The following is a 14,278-nucleotide window of genomic DNA, read 5'->3' as shown; positions in this document are numbered from 1 at the left end:
TACAGGTAATATAAGGGTGCAATGCATGTGAAACCATGATGTTTGGGTGGGTTTTTTAATAAAGATATTGTGGTCTCCTTAAGAAGGTACTTTTTGTGAATGTACGGCCCAGCTGGTCATGGGGCAAAACAGAAATGTCATTCTCATGTGGAAAACAACAGTTGAGTAACATCAGAAAGAGACAGAGAGCGTGGGAGGGTCTTCCCCACAGGGACTGTGAGTTTCCATGAACTGTAAAATATCATTTTATGTAACAACAACCCACACATTTATGCATGCTTATTTTTTAATTTTCACGTTAGCTGGACCATTTTCTGCTACATGTTTGAAATCACTCCCTGATGTGAGATATACAAGTCTATTTTGAGAGCGTATCAGTGTAATTTGTTTTGAATATATACTAAATTAAAATTCAACATCTTTAAACTGATGCTTTGAAAAATAATTTTGTATATATTATTAACTTCAATTGCATCTATACATCCTAATTTAGGGTCACACTTTATTGGTGTCTTTACTACATGCATCAAATTTTTTTTAAATGTAGGCTACTTATTGTGTGTTTTGAAAAATCACTGTTGCTGCTACTGAGGTGGGATTCGAGTCATGCAGGGACAGGTTTAGTGGTATGGTTAGGTTTATAGGTGGTAAGACAAGAGTCAACAGTGCAATTATAGATGTAATTAAATTAATTACAGATGCAGGCATTTTTAAAATATAAATTCAATGTGAAAACACAATCAAATAATTCATGTAATTATTAGTACATGAAGATTCATTTTTTTTACAATGTCTCTATATTTGTTTAATTTTTGTTTAGTCAATTTACCTGTCATTCCAATGCAACACCATCAGTTTAACCAATAAGAAATGAGTTACAGTGGTGAAATCACAATCTGAGCACCATCTCCCTGAGGGGACAGCAGAACATCTCCAAGTACAATTTCACACCTAGATTATGATTTGGTTGGAGTACGTTAATGTTAAATGCCAAAACTGATATCATCTGAACTAGCAGATTGTCTTTCACACAAACTTTGGGTGACTAACATATCACACACACACACACACACACACACACTGCTTAATCTAAATAAGGATATAACTTCTATTGTTTTTATACAGCTAATTGCAAACTCTTAAAGACTAACCCAAACACCAACACTTTTGCATTATATCTGTGTATATATGTATACACACACACACACACACACACACACATACACTGCCTATACGAGCTTTTAAGGCTTACAATATACATTAAAATAGTGTACCATCTTAAAGACTATACTGTACTTCCAGGAACTGTTCTAATACGTATAGCTGAAAAAGAAGAACAAAATAGGCTACTGGCATTCCCAAAAAAAGAACAAAAAAAAAATCGAAACCGAAACGATATTTACAGAGAATATAAAGATAAAATCTCTGGTGCATCATCATCTCAAATCACTGACGACGACTGAACAATCAAGGTCTGATATTCAAATATATTTAAACGGAGGTAAGAGCCAATATCATTTTAACTCCCTTATTACCAGAAACTAATTACCAGAAACTAAACAGGCGATTTATTTTAATTGTTAAAATGATAATAAGCGATTTAAAGTAAATTGTTTTTCATTAAAATAAGACGCTTTAATGCAGTTGATATTGATCACTATCGATGGTTAATCATCAATATTGGGTAGGCAACTGGTATAAACGCGTTTGACAGCAACATGACAGCATAGACTGAAAATATTTTTGTGTTTTTATTGATATCTAATAGGGCTATATGTAAGGTCTGTTTAGCCCATGTAATTCAAAGTATGCTACCTTAACTCTAGGCATAATATCCATTTAGATATCCAGGACAGTAGGCTACTGAGGTTTTCTTACGTGAAATATGATCACTAGCCTATCTCGAAAAAAAGCTGGCGAAAAAGCTAACTGTGATAAAACCGTATTGTGTCTCGTGAAAGATAATTGAAGCCTATCTAATATACGAGGTATCACTACTTTGAATGATCTGACAGTTTCACTCTCCATTCTCCCAGATGTTTCGGCGATGTCAGACTCTTTTTTGCATCATCATGTGTATGGTGTCGACTACAAATACCGCTTCCCCTCTCGGCCACAGAGGAGCGCTGTCCTTCTCCAATTCACTGCGCCTCACGCGCACTGTCCGCGCCAGCGTTCAACAGCTGCTGTCCCGATACGTAAGAGAACTAATGCATATCTTCTATAGTAACCAAAACAAATTAACGCCAACATTACGATTTGTATTGTTTTATTATTGTATTTTATTGATTAGATTATTCAGTTCGTATCTAAAGTTCCACACCATGTGATTTCTTGACAGAAACAACAGGTGTTTAGAGGCGAGCTCTTTGAATACGGAGACCTAGGCCTAATGAAGCTGAGTACACTACCCACGGTGACTGTCAGTTATCAGACCTGGCTACACATGCAGGTGTGCACGCATATCTTTATCACGTAGTATTTAAGGTGGTTTACTGCATGAGGATATGTTTTAACAGTTTTGTTTGGTTCAGGACACTGAGCGTTTGCGTTTGGCCTCTCACTACCTCCAAACTTTCTGGACTCAACTGGAAAGTCAACGGCAGCAGCTTGAGAGAGAAAGAGATGCGACGAAAGAAAAAAGAGAGCAGCGAAGAGACAAACGAGGAAGGCCACAGCCCACCTTGTGCCAAAGTTTTGTCGGTCTGCAAATAGATCTGCGGGATCTAATGAGACAAGTCAACTCACAGGTACAAGTGCAGACTTGTTAGATACGCAACAACGTCCCAGCCATAGACACATCATCATTTCACAACTCTGATGATTAACTCGTCATGCCCCCGTTAAAGTTGCAAAACATAGGGGCTCTTACCAGAATATTTATGAAAATCCCAAGGGGATTTTTATAGGGTATATAGAAAATATTTGTGATATATTTAAATCTAAGAATAGTAACAATAATGACTGTTTTAGTCATATTTGTCTGGTCTGCCTCTTGATCTCCATGTAATCATTTTCTAACTGGTTGACCTTATACAGTCCAAATCTTGATTCAAGGTTACTTTGAGACTTTAAATAATATTACATTAGAATATTACATAATATTGCAATATTCTAAATCCCAAAAAAATGTAAATCTTTATTTCTAACATTAATGATCTGTTAAGAGTTTATAAGGTTATACTGTTTGCCAAAACGACTGAGTTATTATAGTGTTACCAAAGAAATCTAGCCTTTTGGGACAAAACAACAGGCTGACAGTTTAAGACTCTTGTTTTTTCTCTCTCTCTCTCTCTCTCTCTCTATCTGCAGTTGAAGAGTATTGCACGGTTGTCTGCATCCACAAAATCTCCACTTCTCCATCCCCTACACTCCACTTCATTGTCCAGTCCGTTTCCCAGCATGCATCATTCCACAGACAGCACCAGAAAGCTCCAGAGCCCAAGACCCACTGTTAACCCTAGGAGCTCCGCACACTTCACCGTACAATCATCTCAGACCTTTAACTCTGCCGACAGAAGATTGACTTCAGCAATGGAGAAGACCACTGTTAGCCTCCTGCAACCCACCACCCGGGCATCGACGCTCACCTCGACCCAGCAGACCACAACAGCAGGGGAGTCACTTTGGATTCAACATATGAGAGGGTTCATGATACTGAGAGATCTAGAACGGTTCTTGAGCAGATTGGCACGAGATTACACTGTGCTCCAAGCCAAATACTGAAAAACACATCAAGAAAAACCTTTAAAAAAGAAAAACCAAGTATTGGACAAACACGGAATTAAATTATAAAACACAACCAAGGAAATGCATAATTGAATACACTAACATTCATATCCCTAAAGAACTTCATGTCATAGTTGCTGTTTACCTTGCTCATTAACTGTTTTTTTTATGAGAATAATTTATTATTTACCGTTTGTTTACAAAAGACTAGACAGATAAATTTCAGTATTTTATATTTAATGAGTATTGTATGGGATAAGTCAGGGGAGTAAGTACATGAACAGGCAGCTAGTGTAGGTTATCATGAGATTGCCTAAGCAGTATTATTTGACAAGCAAGTATTTTTAGATAATACAATTATTGTGTTATTTGTATTAACACAATGCCAGCATCATTTAAACAAGCACATTAAAAAAATCAGTACATGTTTGGTTTATATTAGACTGAAACAAAAAAGGATAGTCAGCAATTCAAGAAAATCAAAATTCCCCAAACACCCCACTTCCCTCCTTCACTGATAATCAGCAACTCAAAGGTCAGAAAGATATTAACGTTACATCCGCTTTTCTTTTTCATTCCCCTGTACTTTCCACCTTGTCTTATTTATTAAGTTATTTATTTTATTTATGTGAAATGTGTGCAAAACCTTTTTTATACAATATTTATTGTTCATAAATAAGTGCAAAATTGAAACATGTTTTGTACAATCATGTGTACTGAATAAAATGACTGTGAAGCACTTCTATTGCATGTGTATTTATGTGACGTTTTTTCCATACAACAGATGGTATGTGAAGTCATACTGAACACTTGGTGCAACCTAAATTAAGGCATGTTGTGACACTGGCTGAAAAAGCCGTTTTTTGGCATCTGTCTGAAGTGTTAGAAAAGATAACAGAGCAAACCAAAGATAATATGTTACCCATAAGCCATTGCATTAATACATTTTTTCAAATGATTTAACAATAATTGAGTTATATAATGTCTCCACTGATAGGTAGTAGTGTTATTTGTAAATGACTTTTATTACATTTGGAAAGATTATGTAGTTAATGAGAAATTCTCAAAAATACTAGTATATATCTTATATACATATCTGTATACGTATCTGTAGTATATCTTTTTAGTTAAGCTTGAATTACTAACAAAATTGAAATATATTCATTTGATTGATTAGATGAGAGAAATTATACAATTAAGTCATCAATTAACCCACAAAATCGTAATTAAATGTAATCTAAAATCAGTATTCAAAAAAGTGATTAAAAATGCCATTTAGTATACACTTGCTAATATGTGCTTTTGGAGTGAGACTAAAATGAATTTTAAAAAAAGTGTAGTCTGGCTCTGTGTAGTGATTGGCTAAAGCACTGCTGTGAAATGATCTGCCCACTGCTGGTCAGCTGTCATTGGCTGTTCATGAGATTCGTGGGGTGGTCTAGAAAAGAAAATGCAGTTATTGCAAACAGCATGTTAAACAAATTAAACTTTGTTAAATAAAACATCATGTTCACCTCTCTGAAATACGATCACCTTTCTTTTTTTTCTTTTTTCTTTTTAAAGCAAACTCTAATAAACTTTGTTGTCTCTATACCCTTCAAACTAAAACCATTTTATTCTTTAGCCTTGTATTTCCTAATCATAAGTGTGTGTGTGTGTGTGTGTGTGTGTGTGTGTGTGTGTGTGTGTGTGTGTGTCTCACCACAGACAGGTGTCCATTCTTGGTCTTCACCACTAGCAGGTCTGATCCACTAGTGAAGTCTAGAACTCCCTCCTTTCCCTTTGCTATGGCAAACCTGATACTGGAGAGTAAAGCATACTCAGTTGGAAAAGTGTAAATGTGCATATACATATACTTGCTATAAACTAAACTTAAATACAATAACAACAATGACGAAACAAAGATAAAAATGTATACACTGCTGTTCAAAAGTCTTAGTTCTGTAAATGTTTTTGTAAGAAGTCTTTTAAGGTCACCAAGGTTGCATTTATTTTATCAAAGATATAGTAGTGCAGGGCTTCTCAACTCTGCAGGAAAGTGGATCTCGAGGGCTAGTTTTGCTCCAACCCTGATCAAACACAACTGAACAAGCTAATCAAGGTCTTCAGAGTTACTAGAAAGTTATAGGCAGGTGAGTTTGATCAAGATTGGAGCTAAACTCCACAGGAGAGTTGACCTCGAGGGCCCTGACCTACTGTATCTTTGATCCTGTGATGATAAATCTGAATTTTCAGCATCATTAACTAACTCTATTCTTCAGTGTCACATGATCCTTCGGAAATCATTCTAATATGCTGATTTGCTGCTCAAGAAACATTTATTGTTATTATAATTATTACCAATATTGAAATCTGCTTAATATTTTTGTGGAAACCATGAAATTATTTTTTCAGAATTCTTTGACAAATAGAAATCCAAAATAACAGCATTTATTTAAAATGTTTTGTAACATTATAAATTCGTAACTGTCACTTTGCTGTAAAAAGCATTAATTTCTTTCAAAAAAGTAAAATCTTACAGACAAAAAATTTGAACGATAGTTAAAAAAAATCATCAGCTCAAGGCTTGTTGAATCAGATTCTTGCCCACAGATTAATGCAGCTTTTAACAAATTAAATAAATTCCACATTGACAGTGAAGTAAGCTGTGTGCCCCTGTGGGATGGTGCCCTTGCCTCCCTAGAGCACGAAGACACCCCAATGTGCGGACTTGCCAATGTGCGGACGGATGGACGGGGACACACACACACACACACACACACACACCTGTCCTGGCTGATGTTGACATTGTGTATCTTGTCTGCCATGATGGCCAGCTTGGTGACTGTCTCAATCACATGATCGCATTGCAGCACCAAGTCACCCTAGAGGACAGAAGGCCAAAAGTCAAAGTGAAACAACAGAGCTCCAACTGCACGACCAAGACAATCGCAGAGCATGATAGGACTTCTCTCACCTTCTGCTTACTGTCAGTGGTGGGAATATGCAAAACAAAGAATCCGTCACTGAGGGAACTGACAGAGATACCTACAAAATAATACAAAGTAATATTGTATAGTATTGCAAAGTGTTACCCAGTGTGAGGTTAATGGTTTGCTGGTAGTTTGACACTAATGAGAAATTATGGGTTGAGTACTAGGGAAGAGTATGATTACCCAAGAATTAGATACGGTGAAAAACAGGAGTATGCAACTTTAATAAGCCTGGTTGTCGTACAGTATTGTTAGGCAACAATAGAGAGAGCTGTATTACAGTAACATTACCCAGCAATGTGCCGTATTCGATACGTTGTTTGATTTTTGCTTCCTGGACCAGCACAGCAGATGAAGCAGTCAACAGCAGCTGCCGCACACGTGCACGGAAACCATGCCTATCGTACTTAGTGACCGCTATACCATACTGAAAAAGAAGAGGAGAATATACGATAAGATCCTCAACCCCTCCAAAATCAACAACAAAGAAAAAACATAAGTATTAGATTAATTTAATTATATTGACTGGCTCCTTTCAAGGTCAAGGTAACTTTATGTTTTGTACAGCCAGCAGATAAACACGATGACAAAACACAACAATACAGCAGAACATAAAAAAATACCCACAATCTCTGAAACACAATAGTAAAAAAAATGACTATTTAATATTAACTTTTAATAAATACTGATCATTTTGTTGTAAGTCTGTTCAGTAGGAGCCATTTATAAATTTTTGTTCACATTGGCTGCGTTCAAAACCGCATACTTCCCTACTATATAGCAGGCAAAAAGCAGTAGGTGAACAAATCGTATGTCCGAATATGCATTGCACGTTGCATTGAATACAATCCCCCTGGAGCAACCTGGAGTCAAGTGCCTTGATCAAGAACACACTGGTGGTGGTGGCGGCTGCGGAGATCGAACCAGCAACCTTCTGCTTCCAAGTTCAGTGGTTTAGCCCACTACACCACAAAAGTAATAAAGCTATAACAAAAATTTGTATTTAAAGTTTTAACCTGTTTAAATGTTTTACAGGTAGTCATGCTCATGGAGAGCAGGCACACGAATGTTTGGAGTAAACACAGTTGCAGCCAGATTGACCCCCTACTCTTGCTTCAAGGTTGTGGGGTTCAGGGGGGCCATCCTCATGGTCTTCCTCATCCTCTAGAGGATGAGGAAGACCATGAGGATGGCCCCCCTGAACCCCACAACCTTGAAGCAAGAGTAGGGGGTCAATCTGGCTGCAAACATTCGTGTGCCTGCTCTCCATGAGCATGACTACCTGTAAAACATTTAAACAGGTTAAAACTTTAAATACAAATTTTTGTTATAGCTTTATTACTAGAGTCTAGCTCATCAATGCCCCAATTGAGAAGAGCGAGACTGTGAAGCACAGCGCAGCATGCAACAACCTCAGGCCTTGAAGAAAATAGATCACCAGCGTGTTTTCAGCATGCCAAAGGCTTGCTCTACTGAGCTTCATGCATTCCTCCTTTGTGCAGACATTGCAAATGCTGAGGAAAACCGTACTAGGTAGGGTTGTCGAGTTAGTACATGTCACTCATTCCTTTTAAGTTGTTGCGCTTGTTATTATGTTGTAGGTCAGAGGATAAAGTCAACATGGCAGATGAATGTCCGGATCGCATTCATACTACACGCATTCAGGTTATTTAGTACGTTCTCTTTTAGCACTCGCTAAGTAAGAACATGTTGATATTAAGTACCTACTCAGTATGCGATTTCGGACGCAGCCATTGTCTAATGTTTGTTTTCTGGAGTCTGTGTGCGCCCTCTACAGGGGAAACAACAGGACAAAGTCACGTGTTCAATAGGAGCACAAAGTCTTCTTTATCTTATTTGATCTTTTTTAAGTTGTCCTCTTTTCATTTACAGTTTAAAATTGCTTTGCTGTTTATATTGTATTTTTCATCAGTTTATTTCAAATACTGTAACATTTGAAATGGATATACGAACCTTGAACTCAACCTATTCAACGTGGAGTTTAATGAATACTACAATGGAACCCAATTACCAAACAAATAAGCATCCAAAAATTCCCCAGTGGGTGAACTTCGCTATGTTTTAATAGTCACTGCATAATACATTTATATGAAATACACACAAACATTCTGCATTTTTTCCCCATACAAAAGCATACAAACACATTTACCTTCACCTTGTTGTCATTCCCAAGAGTTTGCAGTCCTTTGAGATTGATATCTTCGGTCTCTGTGGTAAGAAAAATGTGTCACTGACTATCTGTATTTTGTTTGTGTTTGTATGTGTGTTTTTTGGCATAGATGTTTTTTCATGCGTGTAAATATTACCTAGCCTGGTGGCTACAAAGAGTTTGGGAACACTTCGAGGGTAGCAATCCTTCTGACCACTAAAGATCGCACTGGCTACAACCTTCTGTTCCAACTGCAGACAGCGAAAAAAGAGAGTTATGTTTATCCATGTATGTGTGTGTTTGTGTGCAGATTTGCTCTTGCATTAATGCTGTACCTGCTTCTTCCACTCTGGCTGGATTCTCCTGCAATAGTCATTGACCAGGTTTCGTACGCATATTCGGTGAAGGTGCTCAGATGTCTGCAGGGGAAAACAAAGTTTTACATACATTACCATTCAAAAGTTTGGGGTCTGAAAGATTTTTTTAGGTTTTTGAGAGAAATCCCTTATGCGCACTTATTCAATAAAAAATACAGTTGTGAAATAGTACTACAATTTAAAATAACTTTTCTATTTTATATATATTTTAAAATGTAATTTATTTCTGTGATGGCAAAGCTGAATTTTCAGCAGTCAACTCCAGTCTTCAAAGTCACATGATCCTTTAGAAATCATTCTAATATTCTGATTTGCTGCTCAAACAACATTTCCTATTATTATTATTATTAATGTTGGTAAAAGATGTACAGTTGTGCTGCCATCATACATTTTTTCAACATTCATTGATGATTAGAAAGTTGATGAAAAGAACAGCATTTATTTGAAATGGAAACTTTTATAACATTATAAATGTCTTTACTGTCACTTTTTATCTATTTAATACGCCCTTCCTAAATAAAATTAAACCTAATTCTGAACAGTAGTGTAGTCATGACTGTACATCCTCAAAACACAGATTTCTTCATTCTCCAGTTGGTCTGATCAAACAAAGCTCAATGGCTCAAATTATTATAATACCCATCATAGTTGTATCATACCTCAGTTAGTGAGGGCGGTGGTCTTGGCCAGCTCTTGTCAAGAACACCTTTTGGCAGATTCCGTTTCACTTTCATCAAGAAGGAGAATCGCACATGATCCAGGAAGTACTCATTTTCAGGGCAACGGGGCTCATTGCGCAGGATGAAGCCTTTGACAAACCTGTGGAGCGCAGAAAGACATAAAGAAGAAAACATTGATGGACTAACGAGGAAAAAAAATCTATGACAAAATCAATACAATGATCAATGTCATTCATTCACATAATACAAATACTCTCATACTTGCGTATAGTGTCAGCTGCTTGTCTACGATGCCTGGCTTTCCTGCGGCCTTTGACCCCTCTCCACCATGACTGGATAACAATTACTGCAAGATGAAACAGACAAACAGATTGGCTGTTGCCTTCCCTTGATATCCATGTCTGTCTTAGCCCAGTCTATTTGTCAAGGTTACCTGCATGTCGGATCCGGTGGTACTTGGCTCGCTCCCTGTAGCCCCGCCAAGACGTCTGGAGAGTGACGGCTAAAAAAAACAATGCCGTTTTTTTATTGTACTTTTAAAAGATATATAAATAATAACACATCAAAAAAGAGGTTTAAAAAAGAGCAAATGATCACAACTACAAATAGGCGCTTACAGTAAAGGAACATCATTATCATCACAGTCTTACCGATGGTTTGTTTCTGAGCCTGAAGTGCATCCTCAGTCACAAACAGGGTCCTTGGGAAGCGGATAAAGATTTTGGACCTAAATAGAAAGCAAATTAAGATAAATTTTTGAATTATCGATTATTATCACCCCAGCTCTTCCACTGCTGTCCCAGAGCCAGTAAAGGAAAACCTCCAGCAACTCTGTAGTTTTTTTTGTGTTTGTCAATATTTTCAGGGTTTCTGGACCAAAAAAAAAAACGACACATTAAATTGATTACAAAAGATCTTTATTTCAAATAAATGCTGTTCTTCTAAGTTCTAAATTCTATTCATTAAATCCTGAAGAAAAAAAATCCATCACGCTATCCAGAAAAATATTAATCAATGCAACTGTTTTCAACATTGATAATAAGAAATTGTCTTGAGCACCAAATCAGCAAATTAGAATGATTTCTGAAGGGTCATGTGACACTTAAGACTGGAGTAATGATGCTGAAAATTCAGATTTGTCATCCCAGGAATAAATGACATTTTAAAATATATTTAAATTATTTATCTTTTTAATTGTAATAATATTTACCAATATTGCGGTTTTACTGTGTTTTTGAACAAACAAATTCGGCCTTGGTGAGAATAAGAGACTTCTTTCAAAAAAAAAAAAAAAATCTCACTGACCCCAAACGGTAGCGTGTATGTCTGTTCTTTTCTCGCCTCTCACCTGCCCAGTTTGTATTCTTCAGGTTTGTAGTTGAGGTGTTTGACCAGAATGTCGACCCCCTCTGGGAGTTTCCCATGCCAGTTTGGCCAGGTGTCTGGACACAGAGACTTATACCTGTGCAAGAAAGTACAAAACAAAGTAAAGGAACCTGGCCATTTGGTTGTAAGAAAATTAGTGTTTCTGAGAGACTGACCTCTCTAAGAATGCCTCATAGTTTCGTCTGTAGGCAAATCCAGCTCTCCTTACTCTCAGATTCTCCATCAACCCCAAATACTTCACCTGATGCCTGACCAAAACCTCATCAAATCTACCTGAAGAAACAGGGGATAGCAGACGAAGGATGGGAAACAGTACACACAATGACAATAATATCAAAACATGGAAATATAAGCATAATCATTTGTGTGGGTGATTTATTGGTCTACATATACAGTATCTCACAAAAGTGAGTACACCCCTCACATTTCAGCAAACATTTTAGGATATCTTCTCAAGGGACAATACTATAGAAATGAAACTTGGATATATTTTAGAGTAGTCAATGTGCTGCTTGTATAGTAGTTTATATTTACTGTCCTCTGAAAATAACTCAACATACAGCCATTATTGTCAAAATAGCTGGCAACAAAAGTGAGTACACCCTAAGTGATAATAGCAGTACGTCGTTTAACTCTCTGGGGTCGGCGGTCTCGCCGGCGATACCAGCTCACTTTTTTCCTTATCAGTGCAAAAGAGACTCAAATTACTCTGTTAATTTTGATCTTACATATAAGTGTTGTACATCATTAGATCCTGTTAAGTTTCTATTTTTTTTGTGGATACTCACAATAAAAACAAAGTGTTGTGCTTTTCACCAAATAAAGAAAAACAAACATGATGCGAGTTTTGCGTTCTCTCTGTCAGTGAAGTCCATTCTGAAACGCGTCCTAAGATTAACTGTAACTCCGCGATTACTTGTCACACAGGCAAAACGCAAATGTCGAGGCAAGCCATGACAACGCCCACATCAGCTGTTCCACCGCGGCGGTAAAATGTGTGGTGTATTTGCTGCCTTTTACCGCTAAGAGGCGCTACAATCATAGACTCTGAAAAGTGTTCGTTTATTCCGGTTTATTCTCTCTAATGCGTAATCTGCTGCCGCACCGCGCTGATTCAGAGCGATTGAAAGCTGGTAGCAGAAGAATTCAACAAGTGAAACGTAGTTAAAATAATTCATAATCACAATACTGAAATTAGGCTACTGAAATGTAATTGAATAAATAATGAAAACATTTCAACATAAAACATTGCAATAAAAACATTTAGGCTACATGAACGAGGCTTTACAACTTTAACAGCGTACAGACGATAGCTCAGTGATCAACGCAACGACACGAGCTTCGAGGAGCTTCAACAGACCCGAGATCGAATCTCAATGTAGCATAGATGTTGTTAACCGATGTTGTCCTACGTTTATATTTTCCCACCTTGATGCTTAAATAGGTAACTGTTTATATCTGTTTACTTATTTAAAGTCAAGAGTTTTGTTTGATTATCATTACAACATAAATTTGCTACATTCCTGTAGAACCGCAGCCGCTGCACAAACGACAAAAACTGATGAAGATTGTCAGCCGATCAGAAAATGAAAATGAAGAAGCTCGTCTTTAGTCTGCTAAATTATTGTGTAATGTAAAAGAACACTAAAATTACTTAAGTTTGAAACCAAGTTCGAACATTTCAAGGTTTAAATTGTTTAATTTAAAACAGGGTTGCATCTTGTTTAGAGTTTATTTCTTTTGCGATGCAAAATAAGAAACACTAGGCTAATCTTATTCTTGCGACATTTTAAATTTGTATTGCCAAAGAAATTACAGCTAAATTAAACAATTAAAACAGTAGGCCTACAAAACGAAAATTGTCCAAAGAAACATAATTAAATTAAAAACATGCGTTTCTCTTTGCCTCTCTCGCGCTGGATCTCTTTTTAACAAGTTTATTTAGTCTCCCTCGCTGCGCGCGCGGGTCTCTCTCTCGAAATTAATCATTTCAGGGTAAAAACACATCATACAGCTGATAATACTGTATATGTCGCTGCGTGTCAGCCATACAAATCACGAAAAAATTATTTAACCTTTAATTGTTGCTTCAAAGACACAGCATGCCTTGTTGAATTCACCTTACAATAACTTCAATTGAAATTTTGTGTGAAAAAAAAACTTTAAATAGGCTACAATAAATAAACTACAATATTTATAATTTAATAAGATATGGGGCCTACATTTGGACACAGATTTATCCTTACAATAATTTTGCCTGCTCATCAGGCTGGCTATCCGACACTCTCCATATGAAAGAGGAACATTAACACCTTTGTCCAGCAACTGTCCCTCCAACCCCCCAGGCTATCGGAGTCTGAGGCTGACTTAACACAAAGAGAAGTCGCAATTCACACTTAAATCGCCATTCTAGACAGTGTTGATAATGAAGGAATTAAATGATTTAAGTTACATGTAGCCTAGTGATATTTCTGTCATAAAAGTTTATTACTAAATATTTCATTATTTCAATAATTGATGAAATAAAACTGGTTTGGGGCAGCTTTTTCCAAGCAAAACTAAATATAATCTGAAAAAACGCTTGTGAATTTGTTGTCACTTAATATTAAAGTCTACAGGGATCTTTGGATCCTTACAACCAGGCATGCAATTTGTGAATTAAGTTTTTATTTTATTTTGTATTATTCAAATAAATATCGAAACACGGTGCTTCGTGGTAATGCTGCTAAATTAAATAACATTTATAGAATAATTATGAACTTAAATGAAACAATATCGCAACATTTCGACAAATACATTATTATGTTTTTACATTTTAATTCAGGGCGATTTAGCCTACATTTAATTAGAGCGAGATTTTCACCCATGTCTTGTCATTTTCTCATTGGGAAGCGCATGTTTGAGTAGATCCTCTGTACCTCTCGTTTTCATATGGATTAGCCTACATAATCAGATAACATTTAT

The 14,278-nt window shown here is 36.6% G+C and overlaps 2 protein-coding genes across 2 annotated transcripts in view; one reads left to right on the top strand and one right to left on the bottom strand.

Moving 5' to 3' along the window:
- Positions 1–1,488: 1,488 nt before the first annotated feature.
- Positions 1,489–3,941, top strand: LOC130072642 (uncharacterized). The gene is made up of 5 exons (XM_056237835.1): positions 1,489–1,501; positions 2,037–2,198; positions 2,342–2,452; positions 2,535–2,750; positions 3,313–3,941. Exons 2-5 carry the CDS (start codon positions 2,037–2,039, stop codon positions 3,724–3,726), a joined length of 903 nt encoding a protein of 300 aa, XP_056093810.1. The 5' UTR covers positions 1,489–1,501; the 3' UTR covers positions 3,727–3,941.
- A 1,046-nt stretch (positions 3,942–4,987) lies between these two features.
- myo1ca (myosin Ic, paralog a) overlaps positions 4,988–14,278 on the bottom strand; it is a 33,545-nt gene continuing 24,254 nt past the window's right edge. Inside the window, exons 19-32 of the mRNA XM_056237831.1 lie at positions 11,470–11,587; positions 11,277–11,390; positions 10,579–10,655; positions 10,362–10,430; positions 10,190–10,274; positions 9,908–10,067; positions 9,207–9,290; positions 9,029–9,122; positions 8,872–8,930; positions 6,993–7,128; positions 6,686–6,756; positions 6,496–6,593; positions 5,432–5,531; positions 4,988–5,167 (exon numbers count right to left, since the gene is read on the bottom strand). Coding sequence (XP_056093806.1) covers positions 5,147–5,167; positions 5,432–5,531; positions 6,496–6,593; positions 6,686–6,756; positions 6,993–7,128; positions 8,872–8,930; positions 9,029–9,122; positions 9,207–9,290; positions 9,908–10,067; positions 10,190–10,274; positions 10,362–10,430; positions 10,579–10,655; positions 11,277–11,390; positions 11,470–11,587 — 1,286 coding nt within the window. The 3' untranslated portion in view covers positions 4,988–5,146. The remainder of the gene's footprint in view (positions 5,168–5,431; positions 5,532–6,495; positions 6,594–6,685; positions 6,757–6,992; positions 7,129–8,871; positions 8,931–9,028; positions 9,123–9,206; positions 9,291–9,907; positions 10,068–10,189; positions 10,275–10,361; positions 10,431–10,578; positions 10,656–11,276; positions 11,391–11,469; positions 11,588–14,278) is intronic.

Source organism: Rhinichthys klamathensis, unplaced genomic scaffold (genome assembly GCF_029890125.1).
Source record: "Rhinichthys klamathensis goyatoka isolate OS25496 unplaced genomic scaffold, OSU_Roscu_1.1 h1tg000501l_1, whole genome shotgun sequence".
Lineage (NCBI taxonomy): Eukaryota > Metazoa > Chordata > Actinopteri > Cypriniformes > Leuciscidae > Rhinichthys > Rhinichthys klamathensis.
The sequence above is the reverse complement of the archived record's forward strand: the minus strand, read 5'-3'. Positions and strand labels throughout refer to the sequence as shown.

Excerpts from the sequence above, each read along its gene's own strand:
- LOC130072642 (XM_056237835.1), top strand. The coding sequence starts at position 2,037 with ATGTTTCGGCGATGTCAGACTCTTTTTTGCATCATCATGTGTATGGTG. Across the intron at positions 2,199-2,341 it reads AACAGCTGCTGTCCCGATAC|AAACAACAGGTGTTTAGAGG; the intron begins GTAAGAGAACTA and ends ATTTCTTGACAG. Across the intron at positions 2,453-2,534 it reads AGACCTGGCTACACATGCAG|GACACTGAGCGTTTGCGTTT; the intron begins GTGTGCACGCAT and ends TGTTTGGTTCAG.